At 33.2% G+C, this 18,051-nt stretch overlaps 2 protein-coding genes across 3 annotated transcripts; one reads left to right on the top strand and one right to left on the bottom strand.

Moving 5' to 3' along the window:
• Positions 1-135: 135 nt before the first annotated feature.
• LOC106664587 (phosphatidylinositol 4,5-bisphosphate 5-phosphatase A-like) lies at positions 136-17,500 on the bottom strand. Of its 2 annotated transcripts, none has more exons than XM_024224722.1 (9): positions 17,408-17,500; positions 7,230-7,346; positions 7,096-7,173; positions 6,876-7,023; positions 6,640-6,818; positions 6,351-6,578; positions 6,143-6,296; positions 5,947-6,084; positions 136-2,048 (listed from the first exon to the last, which is right to left on the bottom strand). In XM_024224722.1, the coding sequence occupies exons 2-9, from the start codon at positions 7,286-7,288 to the stop codon at positions 1,785-1,787; spliced, it is 1,248 nt and encodes a 415-aa protein (XP_024080490.1). In that variant the 5' UTR covers positions 7,289-7,346; positions 17,408-17,500; the 3' UTR covers positions 136-1,784. The 2 variants fall into 2 exon arrangements, with proteins under 2 accessions (XP_024080490.1, XP_014245943.1); XM_014390457.2 differs by lacking the exon at positions 17,408-17,500 and adding an exon at positions 11,827-12,320.
• On the top strand, positions 12,370-16,142 carry LOC106664588 (charged multivesicular body protein 6-A). The gene is made up of 6 exons (XM_014390460.2): positions 12,370-12,527; positions 15,194-15,303; positions 15,365-15,488; positions 15,565-15,681; positions 15,742-15,895; positions 15,952-16,142. Exons 1-6 carry the CDS (start codon positions 12,462-12,464, stop codon positions 16,011-16,013), a joined length of 633 nt encoding a protein of 210 aa, XP_014245946.1. The 5' UTR covers positions 12,370-12,461; the 3' UTR covers positions 16,014-16,142.
• Positions 17,501-18,051: the final 551 nt, after the last annotated feature.

The following is an 18,051-nucleotide window of genomic DNA, read 5'->3' as shown; positions in this document are numbered from 1 at the left end:
AATGGTATTAAAACAATAAAAAATGAAAAAACTGCACACACTTTTCTGCTTACCTGATAGTTCACACTCCTGGTTGAGACAATCTGTATATTTATTCCAAATATACAAACCAAAATTAAAAGGAAAAAAACAAGGTTAAAGATAAAAGCTTTTTATTCATAACTATAAATTCTTATTTAAATGTTCTAATTTAACGTTTATGTATACTACCACAGTTAATATTAAGTACAGAAAATTGTTTAATACTTTTATGGAACAATATTTTAGGCACTTCATAATTTTATTGTTTTTTTTATTCAATATATTTTCCCAAAATAACAAGCTATATTTTATTAAATACTCAACAAATCTGTTGATATGTGAAATAATAACCACATAACAGTCAACATTTTGATGGGATCAAAACAAAAAATTGTAACAAAATAAAACATCTATTTGACCATACTGATCACTTTACATGTGAAACTCACTACATCAACAACTAATTAAACAACGGTGATGAACAACTTTAAAATTATAATCTAGTGTAAAAAAATCAGTACTAAAATTCAGTGCTTTAGGAATTCGGCTTTCCTGACCTGAATACATATATATAATTTTTTTCAATAAAAAAATATTAATTTTATTATAAAATCTTGGTTCCTAGCAGACTTTCAGACGAGTAACCATACCCGATTCATTGGCTAAATGCAAACAAACAAATACTTCAAAGTTCAGATGGTACTTGGGGGTTATAAACAGAGATCAATGATCAAATTTATAAAGCTAAACTTTTTAAAATGACAACAAAAAAACATCCAAATTAACTATTGTAAACTTTGTTTCTACAGTTAAACAGTTTTGGTGGAAAAAATAAGAAAAATGCTCAGTGTAAAAACATATCACACAAATATTGTCAAATAGAATTTGAAAAGTGAACATTTCTTTTACCACATTTAAAAATCAAACCAACCCAAAATGTGTTTGGCACTAACAAGTAAATTTTTAATTAAAAAAAATATATTTTATCAATATAGGATAAGCAAACTTTTTTTTCTAAATTATGATGAAACTTTTTTTTCTTTAAACAATAAATAAATATCTGAAGTAGTTAAACTTTCTAAAATATCTCTTTTTTGCACAGATACATGAGCTTACAATTATTGCACTCAACATTAGCTTATACTAACAGCACTACACACTAAGAAAACCTTTGTACTTGTTTGTGAAGAATATATGTCTATGTAGACTTCAATAATTCTAGGTAACTTGCTAGCAATAAAATAAAGCTTTATAACTACATAGATTTAAGATATGTGTTTGAAAACATTATTAACCAACACCATACATGGAGAAAAAAATTGAACAAATTGAAATACTGAGAATATTTTTTTATTTTTTGTTCCTTCCCTTCTTCCTTCTGTAGCTTGTTTTAAATAATCTATCATCCCCGTGCTCCATACTAAAATACTAATGCAATTATATGACAATGGACCAATTTTATCACATAGATTTTCTACTTTTTAATCATCATACTAATCTCTGTTAAAAAAAAAAAATCAAAATTGGATTTAAAAAAATTGTGGAAGATGCCAGGTTAAAATATCCAGTGTCACCTGGTTTTCAGAGTTCTGAAAAAGATATTGTTTTAAACAAAAAAATTGAACATATTAATTATGAAATATGCTCGATGAAATAGTAGAAAACAGATTTGAAATCACAGAATTTTTTTCCAATAGTGTGATTTATTTTATTGTCACACCCCCACCCACTGATTAAGGTTTAGTGAGGATGTGAGGTGTTTGTCACCACTCCAGGCTTGCACCTGGCTGCTCGTCGCTCCCGACCAACTCAAACGGCTGGCTCATCCCAAGTACGCTGCCAGAATCATGCGTGAAATAGAGCAGCCGGTATTTGCCAGGCATTCGGATAATATTCTCATAAAAGTTCAGCTCTATTTTATCCCCATTCTTGGGTGGCGTCACGGCCACTGTCGTCCCCATCAGATCAGTGTGGTTGTTGGATATGTATATAAAAGCAACATATTCTTCCAGACTTGTGAAGCCATCCTAGGTGAAAAACAGGATATTGTAATACAAATTGAAAACTGTTTAATTTAAACCTTAATATTTATAGTTACAGACTATTGTGAGGACTGCAAGCTTATAGACAAGTTTGTCTACTTTAAAAAATATATATATTTTTCTGTATGCAAAGAATGATTTATTCTAGAAATGGTATGAACTTTTTTAATTTTCTATTATAAAATAAATACATGAATAAAATAAAATAAAAACGGTCATAATTGATAACAAAGACCAGCCAAAGATATAGAAAAGCCAAAACATATCTGACAAAACCAATGACAATAGCCAACCAGGATGACTAAAGAGATATTACATTAGCTTGCAAAATAGGTCAGTAACATTGTTTGATATATATATATATTATGCAGGGTGGGCGACCAAGACCCGAGGGGTTAAATGCCTGGGTAGACTCGTACATCATCCCTAAAAGGTCCGGGACTTGGTCGGCTCACGTGTCCTGCATAAACCTCTTGGACTTGTTCACAAACCCCAAGATTTTGGTCCATTTTATCTCGGGGAGTGATTGGTGATGTCCTCTCCTTCAAAGATTTCAAATCTAGACCTAGCATACCTATCACATTCTGCGAGGTAGTGCTTTGCCGTTTCTTCTTTTATTTCGCAGCAAGGGATCTGGTAGGATGCCCATTACGAAGAGGTGTCTTCTCAGTGGGCAGTGGCCCGTCAGAATACCTATCGGCCTCCCTTCCTTGAGATAGAGAATAGCCATTTCGATTCTGCTGGTTTGATCGCCTTAACAAACTCTTTCGATTGTCCGGAGGATAAATTCCATTCCCTAAGGAATTGTTTCATGCCCCAGTTATTGATACTCTCTTTCGCTGTGCTCATAGAGTGAGGTAATAATACCGGTTGTGGCCCAACAAACGAAGTATTAGAACCTTCTTTGGCTAGGCCATCCGCCTTTTCTACCTGAAAGTGCTTTTTCCCCGAAGGGGTTTTAATGTTTTTATCACTAACGCTTAATAATTGACTGTTAACCTTACTCAATAGTTGAGAGATTTTCGAGTGACCTATGTTATTGCACTTATGATTCCAGCTGCCCTCGCTAATTAATCTGTAGGAGCTGATTAGTGCTCTGACCTTAACCTCAATAGGAAATGGTGTGATATTGGTTATGATTTCAAGTGCTAGGGTGGGTGTAGTTGAAAATGCTCAAACAATCTAGTCTTTGAAATGACCTTAATTTATTACTATTCCCTTTATTTTCTAGACCTTTCCACCACACTAAAGCTGCGAAAAAGAATCTAGGTAGAATAATTGCAGTATATAGACATTTGGCTACCCATGGTTTGATGCCCCATGTTTTACCGACAATTCTCCTACATTGTACCATTGATATGGTGCCTTTCCTGTATATGTTATTAATATGACCTTTCCAATCAAGTTTCCTGACAAGTGTCACACCAAGTTATTTGATTGAATCCACTAACTTTAATTCTATGCCCTGACACCTAGGGTTTTTAAAATTACCTAATGTTCTTCTCCTGCTAAACATTATCTAGTTTAGCAGGATTAATTGATAAACCTTTGTCACAACACCACCCATAAAGTAATCCCATGGTGTTTTCCATCAGTAGTGAAAGAATCAGGGGATCCCTACCTGTGAGCATTATGGTACCATCATCTGAAAATAATTGGCTGTAGAAGCCTGAATTATTCAGAAGTTCTATTAAGCTGTTTACTGTAATTAGCCATAAAAGAGGTGACAAACAGCCTCCCTGTGGACAGCCTCCTTTTACATTAACTCCAAGAGTGATACCACCTAAGCACATATTGACCATCCTCCCCTCCAAGTAGGTCTTCACCCATCTAGTAAGGTGATGGTTGACATTGTAATTATCTAATGCTGATATAATGCAAGAAGTATCAGCATTATCAAACGCCCCTTGGATATCGAAGAAGCAACCTAGTGTATATTCATTATTAAATAATGATTTCCCGATCCTGCCTATTAGTGAGTGCAACGCAGTTTCCACTGATTTTCCTGGTAACATTTTTGATGGTAATTAATTCAATGAAAATTTTGGGAACTTGTAAACAAATTCAAATCACCAATACGATTTTGTTCAACTATATGTTGCCATCTTTCACGTAATTTTGTCCTCCCAGCTATACTCAGTTTTTTGACCAATGGTGTTTTCTGTAGTCCTCGAGTATAGCTTCTCTCATTAATAGGTTTGCAGAATCCAAAATAGGTAGACATCTGAAGGAGCAATGTCAGGCGAATGTGGTCTCCGTAGAAATTTGGGGGCGAGTCCTGGTGGAAAACAACCCCCTTGTTATTAGACAATCCCGGCTGTTTTTGTCATGTTAATCATTCCAATTATGCGCAGTAACACTAGAATTAACGAATTAACAATCACACCAAATGCACAACATAGGCTTCTTCGGAAATAATCTGGCTTTTCGAGTTCTTAACAGTGGCTGTGTTTCTGCCAGGATTTTCCTCTCTGAATATTTTTGTGAAGTATTTTCCATCCCATTATCAATATTTTTAAAAATGTTTACACTGCATTTTAGAAATGAATCATCGCTCAGACAAACACAACTGTTCTTAGATGTGTTCAAATGCTTGTATGAGATATGTCCAGTGTCTATGAGATGAATTGTATAACTGAGTGGAGGTTATTTATATCAAAAACTTGAATTTGGTCGTAATTAACGGTTGAAGATGATCAGAGCAATCATCTTCCAAATCACAATTTCCACTTCAGAACTTAGCAAACCACTTATGGACAGTACTTTCTCCTAAATAGAAAACAAATAGTGATCATGGTGATCAGATAGATACATATTTATCTGAATCGTACCTCTGTGGTAAAATGGTTAGAATTTTATTCTGCATAATTTTTCCATATTTGAAGAATATTGCATAAATTTGCATATTGGAAGGATATTACAAGTTTGAAATATTTTTGATTACTTCAAAAAGTACAAATAAATTGGGAAATTAAGAGATCTTAAAAATATATAACGATAATCTAGAACAGTGATTCTCAACCTTTTTTTTGTCGCAGCACACTTTTAACAATTTCAAAATTTGGCGGCACACAAAGAAAAAGATAAGTTTAAAAGTAATTAAAAATAATTATTTAGAAATCGTGAGATGCGGTCTGGTGTGATGTAGGTTTCAGAAAAACATTTTCTTTATTGTGCCAACGTTTCTATCTTTACTGAGCCCTGAAGATGATCTCAAGATCGAAACGCTGGCATGATAAAGAAAATGTTTTTCTGAAACCTACATCACACCAGACCGCATCTCACAATTTCTAAATAATTATCGATTAATGGTCACTAATCACCACACGTAATTAAAAATATTTTTATGGATTTAAAAACCTACTCCTGTTAAAATAATTTGTATATTTTCTTTTTGAATTATATTATTTAATAATTTTAACATATTCATATATATAAGTACTTTTCTTTAATTTAAACTTTACTCGTAATAAAAAAAGTATTATAGTTTTTACTACATACATTTCTAAAATTTGTCAGATTACTTTAAGAATTTCTTGACGTTGATGGTTGAGAATCACTGATCTAGAATTTGATTTGGATGTTAGTTAATTTTCCAGGAACAAAGATGTAAACACATCTCTCTTTAAATAATTGTCATCTTTTTGAAATCCCTATTTCCCAAACTTCTAGGCGCAGTTTTTGCCTTTATCTAAAGTAGTTGGGTTGTGAAAATAGGGGAAACATTTAACACAATTGTTTGTCATCATCTTGTCCTAATTTGGTTAGCTTTCTCTTCTGGTTGGTCTGGAGAATCAACATGATTCTCATATAAACTGAATCATCAGCAGACCTCACAATGTTCCCCAATAAAATATTTGTTTATATTAATGTATCGACTTACTTGAAAGACGCCAACCCAATCCCAGATGCTGGGTTGAACATCCTCTCCAAGGAAACAGAACGCTTTGTTTATTGTATTGGCGTACCAATTACCTATTGGTGCTATGCGCACACACCTTTCGGCGTAATTGCTAAAAACCTGAAACACAGTTAACCAGTTGTTTAAATATACTAAAAATCTATGTAATGTGAGTTACTTTTATTGTGAATGTCGCTACAACTGGCTTGTGGTCGCTCACGCATATTTCATCGACAGATTCGTAACAGTCTGGCTTTGCACTTAGGGTCACATTCTCATATACGTTTTCATTCACTTTGTACAAAATCCTATCAGTCCAGGCAGGCCGTCGTCTGTAAACATCTTGATATTTAAACTGAAATTAAACTTCGAGTGTAAAAACCAACCCAAGGTCGTATTCATTTGAATTTGCAAAATATTTATAAGTGGGCTTGAAAGTAATGTCAGGTTCGATTAATTCGCTGAACGCTTCGCCGGACGCCATGACAGCCTTGAGTTGGTCTAGATTCAATAGAGTTTTGTATTCTTTGGAATTTATCTTGATAAGGATTTCTTCTGCAGAAAGTGAATCTTCAGCCAGTCTAAAGTTAAGGTCTCCAAACCAAAAAATATAACTGAAAAACCGACAAAAAGTTTTAATAATATTCTTTTTAAAACATTTATACACAAACGCACTCGTGAAATAGTATGTGCTGATATTCTACAAGATGCATGAACTTCTGATAGTTAAGAATTGTGTTGTAATCTGATATTCTTTCTTTCAGGTATTTATCATGTGCAGCTAGATGACAATTGACAAAACAAAGTGAACAACCGTAGATCTGTAGCCTTTGTGATGTTCCTCCCTTGTTACCCTGAAATTCATACTTTGAATTTTGGTCAAAATAATACGTTTAAAAAAACCCACTTACCCATAAACCTTTCAGTCCCGTCCTTGTACACAATGTTTTCATATCCCTGAGATGAATTATATGTTTCCGAAGGCAAAACATGGACATAACGATGCCAACAAGCCTTACTGTCTTCACTTTCACATACCCATAAGGAGCTAACAAATCCCTTGAACAATAGCATTTATTTAATAAATTCCTTGACTGTAAAGAAACCAAACCTTTTTTTTCCAAATATTACCTGAAGACTTTAGTCCATGGATCAGAGAATAGTGTATCAAGTATGTAATTGTGAGGTGTCGATTTTACTTCCTGTAGGCTGAAAATAACATAATATAAAATGGTACTGACTATGGATGCAAATAGGACTTTTACCCAATGATGTAGAAGTCTGGTGGTAACTTATTGTCCAGTATCCCTTCAAGATTGAACATCTCGTTTAAATCTTCACATGGGGATTTACCAGCAACATTGTAAGTCACAACTCTTATTCTGAAATAAAAACAATTTTTAATTATGGAGTGGGCGCCCCAACCTCCAAATTCAACAACTGTGATATGGCGCTCTGATGCTAAAAATGCAATAAAAAAACATGATTCAAAGAATGTGGCAGCATCAGTGGGCAGGATCGGCAGAGAAGTTCTCACGTTTTGAGAGTGTAGCCCTTGGAGGATCTGACTTAAAGAAGAGAGATCATCCTCACCCAATTAAGAATAGGCCATGCGAGGTTGACACAGAGACACTTACTTTTAGGCCAAAGCCCACATATGTGTCCGATATGCAGAGAAAGGTAGCTTGATGTGTCTCACTTAATTAAAGGGTGTAATTCCTTGGCTCCATTTATAGAACATCTAAGCATTCTTGAGCATGGTAGTGAGTATTTGGGTTCCCTGTTCCAATTCTTGGAAGAATAGGTTTTTTATTGTATACAGTGCCAATATTGTTGTGTACCCTAGTGTGTACTGAGAGTGAATGTATTTATTAGCATGAAGTAGTGTGAGAGAGTCAATGGCAGCATGTTAAGTACCATTATATTATATTTGACATTTCTATTTATTCTCATTGTGGTGCATTTCAAGCTCTGACCAGCTTCCTCTTCTGCCTACATAAAGCGTTACATTGAGAATAGATTTTTAGTCTCTATTATTATTATCTTTTTAAAAAGAACAACACACTCACTCCACCATTTATTATTTCTATAAATTTTCATGTTGTATGAGATTACTTGCCTCTGTTGACCAAGCCGATTTACATTTATACACTCAAAAGACAAACAAAATCAAGACACTGATATTTTGTGCTTGACATGCCATTATTAAGACCAAACCAGGTAATAAATTTATTCTATTACTAAATGATTTTCCAGTTTTTTGGTTAATTTTCTTTCAAACCATCATAATTAAATAATTTTTATTAAAACTTGTGAATTTCTAATTTTGTTTAATTTGTTTTACATTAAAATAAGTATAAAATATATAACAATAAAAATACATATAGTTGGAAATAAACAATAAAATATGCCTGTCAGATTTTTTATCTTTGAGTTATTTTTATTTCATTTTATTTTATTTTTTTTTTTTTGCAAGAAACTTTATTAATATTACTATATATCATGTCCTCTGAGTTAATAATACTACGACATTACACTGAGGAAATAAAGAAAAAATTAAAAATATTAGAGTAGTAAAAATTGAAAACGTTACTTATAAGTATGTATATTTCAGTGCTGATTTTGTTTATTTATTTATTTTTTTAAATAAGAAAAATTTCATTCACACAATCATGTAAATATAATGAATTGACTATAACCATCAATTCCGATAAAGCTAAAATCGTTCGTAATTTATCTTCAACTTAAATTTACAGTCTGCTCTCTTTCAACCATTTCACTAAGTACACCTTTATAATCCATTTTGTACAAAAGTTTTAATGACGTATATGAATTAAAGAGAGAAGAGATGTTTAACACCACAAATGAAAAATTTAGACCCTTGACGTAAATTGTTTGTAGAAAGAAAAGCAAACAATTTATAAATGCATAAAAGTTTGATAATCAGTAAATGTGTATTGATACTTATACCATTTAATCAGGAATTATCTAATCTCTATTTACTTTCAATTTAAAGATTGAAAGCTAAAATGTAAAATAGACTGGACTTACAATTAAAAAGTATTAACTGATTACTGATTTATACAAGCCTAGCTACATACACATGTGCGAAGCCTACAAGCTTTCGGATTTTTTCCGAATCCCTTTTTTTCCATATTTTCAAATGTCATATAATCAGAATTAGATTCTCGGCTATTTATGAAATGGCCATGGGGAGCTGTTAGCAAAGTACTACTTATTTTAATTAATTATACTATTTATCTAAGGTCGTAGTTGAGATGAAAAAGTCAGTGTCAAGAACAAGATTTGAACTCCTGACTTTCAGCTCAATATGCTGTAGATCTACCCACTTGGGCTATCGTGACTTTGATCCACTCGACAGGATGACAGGAATCCCCCATCTCAATTTACATTTGGTAATTAGTGACTGTTAGTCGATGATTTTTCGGAAATCGTGAGACACCAGACTGCATCTCAGGATTTCCGAATAATCATCTCAATTTACAATCTTTTAAATTGTTCCCTATTTTTGCCATATTTCAAATGTCGTGTAATCGGAATTAGATTCTTAGTGACTTATGAAATGACCATGGGGAGCTGCTAGTGAAGTAATTACTTCTTTTAATTATTATATAAATTCATACATGTTTAGCAGTCATAATTGACCATATTAATTTTTTCAATTATAACTGTGAATCTAATTCTGATTACATGACATTTGAAAGTATAGCAAAAAGGGGAAAAATTCGAAAGATTGAAATGGGGAGTTGGTGTCTGAGTGGATCAAAGCCACAATAGCTCAAGTGGTGAAAACATCAGCGTTTTGAACCAAAGGTTGGTGGGATCGAATCTCGTTTATGCCCTAACTTTTTCATCTCAACCAACACCTTAGATGAAGAGTACAATTAATTAAAAGAAACTCTGCAAACAGCTCCCTGTGGCCATTTCATAAGTTGCTGAGAATCTAACTCTGATTACATGTCATTTGAAAATATGGCAAAAAATGGAAAAAATGCAAAAACTAGCTGGTTGAGATGGGAGTGGTGTCTGAGTGGGTCAAAGCTATCATAATAGCTCAAGTGGTTAGAGCATCGGCGTATTGAGCCGAAGGTCATGGGTGTAAATCCTGCTCAAGGCACTGACTTTTTCATTTCAACCAAAACCTTAGAAATCCACTCTGGCACCAACCCCCATATCTAAATTAACAACCTTTCAAATTTTTCCCTCTTTTTGCCATATCTTCAAAGGCCATGTAATCAGAATGAGATGCAAGTGGTTAGAGCAGTGATTCTCAACTTTTTTTTTTTTTTTGTCGCAGCAAACTTTTAACAATTTCAAAATTTGGTGACACACAAAGAAAAATATAAGTTTAAAATTTGTTACTTCCCTATAGTACACTGTGTAAAATAGTTTATGATAATAATTTTGAATGTAAAATAAAATAATATGTACTACAAAAACTACAAAAAATTACACGTTAATAATAAGAATACTTTTAATGAGCAATTTGAGCTTGATGTTTTTTGATAATTTCATTTATATTTCATATTCATACATAAAAGTACTTTTCTGTAATTTAAACTTTACTCATAATAAAAAAAGCATTATAATTTTTACTATATACATTGTTAAATTTGGCGGCACACTTTAAGACTTTTGCGTTACACAAAAGTGCCGCGGCACAGTAGTTGGGAATCACTGGGTTAGAGCTTAGGCGTATTGAGCTGAAGTTCATGGGTTCGAATCCCGCTCGTGGCACTGGCTTCTTCATCTCAACAAAGACCTTAGATGAAAAGTATAATTGAAACAAGTAATTACTTCGCTAACCCCATGGCCAGCTCGATATGGGGAGTTGGTTTCCGAGTGGATCAACGTCCGATAGATCGTGGGTTCGAATCCCACTCGTAACACTGGCTTCTTAATCTCAACAAAGACCTTAGATGAAAAGTATAATTGAAAAAAGTAATTACTTCGCTAACCCCATGGCCGGCTCTGTATGGGGAGTTGGTGTCCGAGTGGATCAAAGTCACGATAGCTCAAGTGGTTAGAGCCTAAGATCGTGGGTTCGAATACCACTCGTGGCACTGGCTTCTTCATCTCAACAAAGACCTTAGATGAAAAGTATAATTTAAAAAAGAAATTACTTCGCTAACCCCATGGCCAGCTCTGTATGGGAAGTTGATGTCCGAATGGATCAAAGTCACGATAGCTCAAGTGGTTAGAGCCTAAGATCGTGGGTTCGAATCCCACTCGTGGCACTGGCTTCTTCATCTCAACAAAGACCTTAGATGAAAAGTATAATTTAAAAAAGTAATTACTTTGCTAACCCCATGGCCAGCTTGATATGGCGAGTTGATGTCCGAGTGGATCAAAGTCACGATAGCTCAAGTGTTAGAGCCTAAGATCATGGGTTCGAATCCCACTCGTGGCACTGGCTTCTTCTTCTCAACAAAGACGAATTTAGATGAAAAGTCTAATTAATTAACAAATAATAATACGGTCAATTATGACTAAGTAAACATATATGGATTAAAATAAAGTCTTTATATAACAGCATTGTGGTTGAATCCAACAATCAACAAAAGTTGTTATGGACTATTGAGAGTGACTTCAGAACAAACGAGTCTATGAACTTTGCAATTGGAGATCTGCTTATGGGACTGAAATTCATATAAAACGCGTATATTTACAGCTATGTTTTATTTAATAATAAAATGACGAATCGGTTGTTATTGTATTGTAATTCTAGTTCTTCTTATTAAATCTTATTAGCTCTTCTAAGTATATTTGTAACTATAATTTTAATAAGCTTTGGTTGTAAAATAAATATTTTTTTATATTTTTGAAAGAAGTAAGCGTTACCTTAGCTCGTCCATGGCCGTTTTTTATTATCCTTCTCCTTGAGAACAATTAATGGAAGGTCTACTGACGAAATCAGTCCGATTCCATGGTCGTTCCTGGCCTCTCGGTGGGTCTTTATCTTCAGCTAGGGGCCGACCTTTCGATTGAGGTTTGACGCGAACCTCTGTCCGGACAGAATCATACTCTTAGATAACGGAAAGAAAGGAAAACGTTGGGAGGGAGAAAAGAGGAATGCGGAAAATCACTCCGATCCACTTTCCCCAGGGGCGAATATGCCGTCTCCCTTTCAACCGACGGTGATATTTTCTTCCATTTCCACGGGGGCCGAGGGTCTCTGAGCGTCTGGCTAAGAACAGTGGGAAGTTGAAAACGTGTAATTTCCTCTTTTAACTTGGCATTTGAATAAAAACATAAGTTGTATATGTTCGGTGTTTTAGCTTGAAACCGAGCTCATGATTGGAAACAGCAGAACCGATTTTGAGCACTCAGTGATAAACTGATAAACTTAACTTCGCCAGGTTACTTTCATGTTATAAGGCCGAGGCTAAGTTTTGTTTTGACGAGGCTCGACCTCGGGTGGAGTCGGAATTCAATTTTTTTAAAGAGTTTTCCCATTTAATTATAATTTGAAAACAATGGGAAACTTTTTCGGAAGAAGTAAAAAAGTCTCCAGGGTCACTGAGCACGACAAAGCAGTTCTTGTGAGTAGAAGCTTCTTGTCATCACTGACATTTGGTTGACTGTCGAAATGACTGATAATTTTGACAAGTCATGTGCATTTTTATTAACATTTAACTAATTTTTTAGCATAAACGGGTGAGGAATATGTTGTTCAATTCACTCTGGTTAAAATAAAAAATAATAAATTAAATAATAGTTTTATAAATAATAATTTATAAATAATACTGATTCCATTAATCCATATATGTTTAGCGGTCATAATTGACCTATTTAATTATTTCAATTAATTATACTTTCTATCTCAATCAAGACTTTAGATAAAAAAGTATAATTAATTGAAATACTGATTACTTTGAGAATCATTTTTAAAATAATAACTTTAAATTTTTTTATCTGCATTTTACCTTGATATATTTTCAGCACAATCTCAAATTATTGTAGCCTGTATGTGTTAATATATATTTCAAAACCTTGCCTGGGTACAAGTGGCCAAGGAAAGTGAGATGAGGGCACATGTTGGCCCTGAACAGTATGAGGCATACAAGAAATGTTGATCCATTTGACAATGGGTTAAGAATTAAATAATAGTCCTTGGTTTGATGAAAATGTATTCTAGAAAAGAGGTATGAGAACAAATCGCTAAAGTAGCACCGCAGAACCTAATGACAACTGCTAAACCTAGGGCGTGCTATGGCTAGATTAATAGTTGGACTGATGACTGGACACTGCAGACTCCAAAGACATAATTATGTACATAGCAGCAGAAACATGAGCAAATGGCAACGTTGCAAGAAACGTTGATCCATGTGACAATAGGTTAGAAATTAAATAATAGTCCTCGGTTTGTTGAAAATGTATTATAGAAAAGAGGCATGATAAAAAGTTCATTAAATGACCATCGCAGAAACTACTAACTGAACTGCTAAACCTAGGACATGTTATGACTAGATTAGCAGTTGGACTGCTGACTGGACACTGCAGACTCCGAAGACATAATTATGTATATAGTCGCAGAAACATGAGCAAATGGCAATGTGGAGGTTGATAAATTGGCCATTGAAAATTTAATCAGGACACCTACTAGCCCTGAACATTATGAGGCATACCAAATTGCAAGAAACATTGATCCATCAGATGAGAGGTTATGAATTAAACAATAATTCTCAGTTCAATGAAAATTTTTTCTAGAAAAGAGGCTTGAGAAAAAGTTCATTAAAGGACCATTGCAGAAACTAACAACAGAACTGCTAAACCTAGGGCGTATTAGACTAGATTAATAGTTGGAATAGCTGACTGGACACTGCAGACTCTGAAGATGGATCAGTTCGATTCATACATTTCTATTCCTTCTAGTAGGTACTAGGACATTTATTTTACTTAATAACTCTGGATAGTCGTAGATACCATTCACCAACTTCCATAAAAAACATATACCTAGGACCAAAGTATGACTCTTAAGGGTCATGAGCCAGCACCCCAGAGCCCAAGCACCATATTACTTTTCCTCCCATCTGAACCCCATTTTAAAAACTATTTATTTCACGAACCTTTTTTGGGCCTTTTCCAATTTGATTGAATATGTCTGCAAATTTCAAGGAAACCAAAACAGTCAGAAATACTCCTAACAATACCCAAAAAGATAGTTTTAATGGTAATAAAATTTGTAAAATCTGAGGTGTTTCTTTTGATAAAGCCGAGGTTGTGGTATCCTTTAAAAACCACTTGCTCAATATGCTTCTTAGTTCACAGTCAAATACCTTTGATTTTGAATAAGTTGGACATCTTACTTTATGTTTTATTGGCCTAAAATATTTGTTAAGACAGCTACAACTTCTTGCCTTTTCTTTACTTGATGAAGAATAAGCTTGAGATCATTTGTGTACATGACCTATTGAGCTTTCGCCAATCAACAAACCCGCACTTCTGATACTTATCTAGTAGCTCGCTCATCTCTAATTATGTTCTTCTAAAATGTGAAAAGGGTGTGACTACATGGCCCAGATCAGCATGTCTGAAGATGCCAATTAGTGAGAATAGGACTTTACATCTCTCAATAAAATATTACAAAAGTTTTTTTAAATTTGATTATTAAATTTTTGATAGTAGGAATTTATTTTGATTTTTTATTATCTTGCAATACAAGTAAGTATCTAGTTTTATACATCGATTTCTTCATATTTTAGGATGTTTAATGTTCAAAATATAAAATAAACTTTAATTATTTGCTAAGTAAACTGATACAGCGTTTTTATCAGAGCAGAAAGACAAAAACGTAATTAAAGATAAAGGCAATGTTTGTAATGGGACGTAACTCCTTTCACAATGCTATCCTGCTTACATTATTTATTTAAATTGAAATCAATATATTATATAATGTGCATTTATTATGAAATGTTTTGTAGAGTCGTCATTTCATTAAGACATTACTTACAAAAATAAATAAATAAATAAATGAAAAAGTTTGTGTAACTTCTCTGATCTTCAACTGCCCATCCTCTTGATTTGTCCCACAGTTCATCACCTTGCAATAAACAATAAACAATAAACCACTTGCATGCAATAAAAATGTATCAGAACTGTCATATCTTTGTTTCAGTAAAATAAAAAATCCAGTAAAATCAACTTTATAAATATAATAAAAGAAAGTCTTTAATTTGTTATTTTCCAAAACTTTTTATAATTCTAGCAAGTGAAACAGCAGAGGGACAAACTAAAACAGTACCAGAAACGCATAGAAAATAAATTGGAATCGGAAAGATTAATTGCTAAGAAATTATTGAATTCTGGACAAAGAGAGTAAGTCTAGTTTATTTTAATTTCTCGTATTACTTTTTAATTATTATTTTTTTAATTTAAGGAGGGCAAAACTAATGCTCAAGAAAAAACGTTATCAAGAAAACTTACTGGCAAAAACTGACGGCCAATTAGAAAACCTTGAAAATTTGATTCACGATCTTGAATTTTCTCAAGTAGAATTGAGGGTGAATAATAATATTATTAATATGTATATGTAAAAAAATTATAAGAACTAAAGATCGAATGGCTTTATTAATTTAGGTTTTGGATGGCCTCAAAGTTGGAAATGAAGCCTTGAAGAGCTTGAACGCATTGCTAAATATTGATGAAATTGAGAGGATAATGGATGAAACGAATGAAGGCTATGAAAAACAACAGGTTCAAATTAAACCATTATATTTTCAGGCTCAAATCATAGGTTTAAATTTTTTTATGTAGGAAATAAATGAAATATTGTCTGGAAAACTATCCAACGATGATATGGAGGATATCGAGAAGGAATTCAACGAGCTAATGGTGCTTGAAGACAGCGAAAAGGAGAAATCCATGATCCTACCTGACGTTCCTATCCATGAGCCGAATCTACCGGCTGGTTTGTATGTTATTTTGGAATATTTTGTCAAAACATTAATGAAATTGTTTCCCTAGAAAAAATCAAGCCGTCTCCTATCAAGGAAAAACCAAAGAAAATGGCCATGGAGGCGTCTTAATCCTCATTAAACTCGGCCTAGGATAATTCTTTAAAGCCAATGGTAAAAGTGCAATTATATATTTGTATTATATTTATTTTTGTAAATTTGCTACACTTGTTTAGCCAGAACATTTTTCAATTGTAAATAAATCAAACCAAGTGGAATGATAATAATAATTATAACGTTACTATTTTTATTAAAGTATCAATTTACTTTAACAAATTTGTGAAGATGTACATTTATTTCTTCATGATTGTATAAAAAATGTTATTGTTTTATTATTAGATCATTTAGTAAAAACTTCCTTTCTATCCTTACTCTTCCTTAAAATAATATATGTCCTGTTTATGAATCATTTATTACATTAATTTTTTTCCTTTATTTTATCATTTGTTCGTGTGAATTTTACTTCGTTTATTAATTGGTGATGTTTTGTTGCTGGAGTTGAGTTTAAATTATCTTGGGGCTCAATATTAGGGTGGAAAAACTCCATATAATTTGTTTAGTTAATTTTTTCACCAGCTCGTTCGTTAAAAACATTTTTTTTAAAATAACATTCAGCAGATTAATTAATCAGAGGGTTGAAGGGTAAAGAAAAAGTGGACAAGTTGGTTAAGGCCTGGACATCCGAACCTCTGGACCTAACCACTGCAATTTGGCCCTCTGACAATAAAGCATTAAAAAACTTGATTAAAAGATGGTGGCATATCAGTGGGCCAGGTCGGCAGAGAAGCTTTCATTAAGATCCCAGTCAATAGGTCAATCAAGATCTGACTCATAGAAGACGGATCATGATCACCCGAATGAATAGAGTAAGAGATGGCAAAATGTTGAGTACTCCATCGACCCTTAGGTTAGTTATGTAATAGATATATAAGTGTGATGTTGAGTATAACACCACCCTGAGTGAATAGTAGGTAAATAGGAAAGAATGCATTTAAGAGTGAAATGAGAGAATGAGTGGGTTTGGATTGAGACTGATCGCATTGGGGGCTGAAATGACCTAGCTGTTGATATCCCCTGAAGCCCAACGCTGGACGGATAAGACCAAGGTTTGACTCTGCCAACACCCAGGGAGGGTAATTCTCAAGGCTTACTGGTAATTTATTGTAAATTTAGAAAGCCAAAATTGCTGGTGGATTGCAATAAGTAATAGGCTCAGTTCTGTACACATGCTGATTTGAGGTTATATAGTCAGTAATGTTTTAACCAAAGTGGAATTAAAATATGGAATTGTAAAACCGTTTTTCTAATGATAATTTCAGTCTTATTCTTTTTCAACCCTTCATCATCAATTTGCTTATCCTCCCTATTTAACACAAACGATCTCTTAACTTCATCGTTTTATAATTGTACATTTTCATGATAAATAATTACAATAATAAAGATAAGTGCAAATAGTTGGGCTATACCAGTCTGAGACAATATGGGGGCAATGCCCCTTGACGCGCCCCGGTGCCAATCCTGGGAAAATGGTCCCACTGAGAATGCCCGAACTTTCTTCATCAAAGTTTCTATTAAAAAGAAAAAAAATATTATTGGCAAAATTTTGTATGAAATTAAACTAAAACAATAAGACAATTGTAGACTGTTTAACTATGTGTTTAAACTATTGAATCTTTTTTTTATTTGATAAATCTTGTATTTTGAAAAGGTATTTTTACTTAAATTTGCAGGAATATTGGCACAATTAAAAAACAAAATTTACTTTTTTTAGTTTTTTTCCATAAAAGAAAATATCTTGTTTATTTTCAAACTTCTAGCCTTATTGAACTCCATATTAATGTGGTGTGAACAAAATGCCTTAAGTTCCAAAAATAATTATTAATGGAACACAAGGCACTTTGATCACATCAAATTAATTAAACAAATTGATAAAATTACCCTAGACACATTTAAAAACGTTATGAAATTTTTTCATGGTTTACAAGAAACTGAAACCTATGTTTTTTATCATATGGTTTTTTCTTTCTTCATTTTAACATTCTTCATTTCATTTTAACAACTACAATTTATCTAATTAAACAATGTGCCTCTTCAGTTTAACTTGTAAAAA

Source organism: Cimex lectularius, unplaced genomic scaffold (assembly GCF_000648675.2).
Source record: "Cimex lectularius strain Harlan isolate CLEC.00 unplaced genomic scaffold, Clec_2.1 scaffold8, whole genome shotgun sequence".
Classification (NCBI taxonomy): Eukaryota; Metazoa; Arthropoda; class Insecta; order Hemiptera; family Cimicidae; genus Cimex; species Cimex lectularius.
Note: the sequence above shows the minus strand (reverse complement) of the source record. Positions and strands in the feature narration are given on the sequence as shown.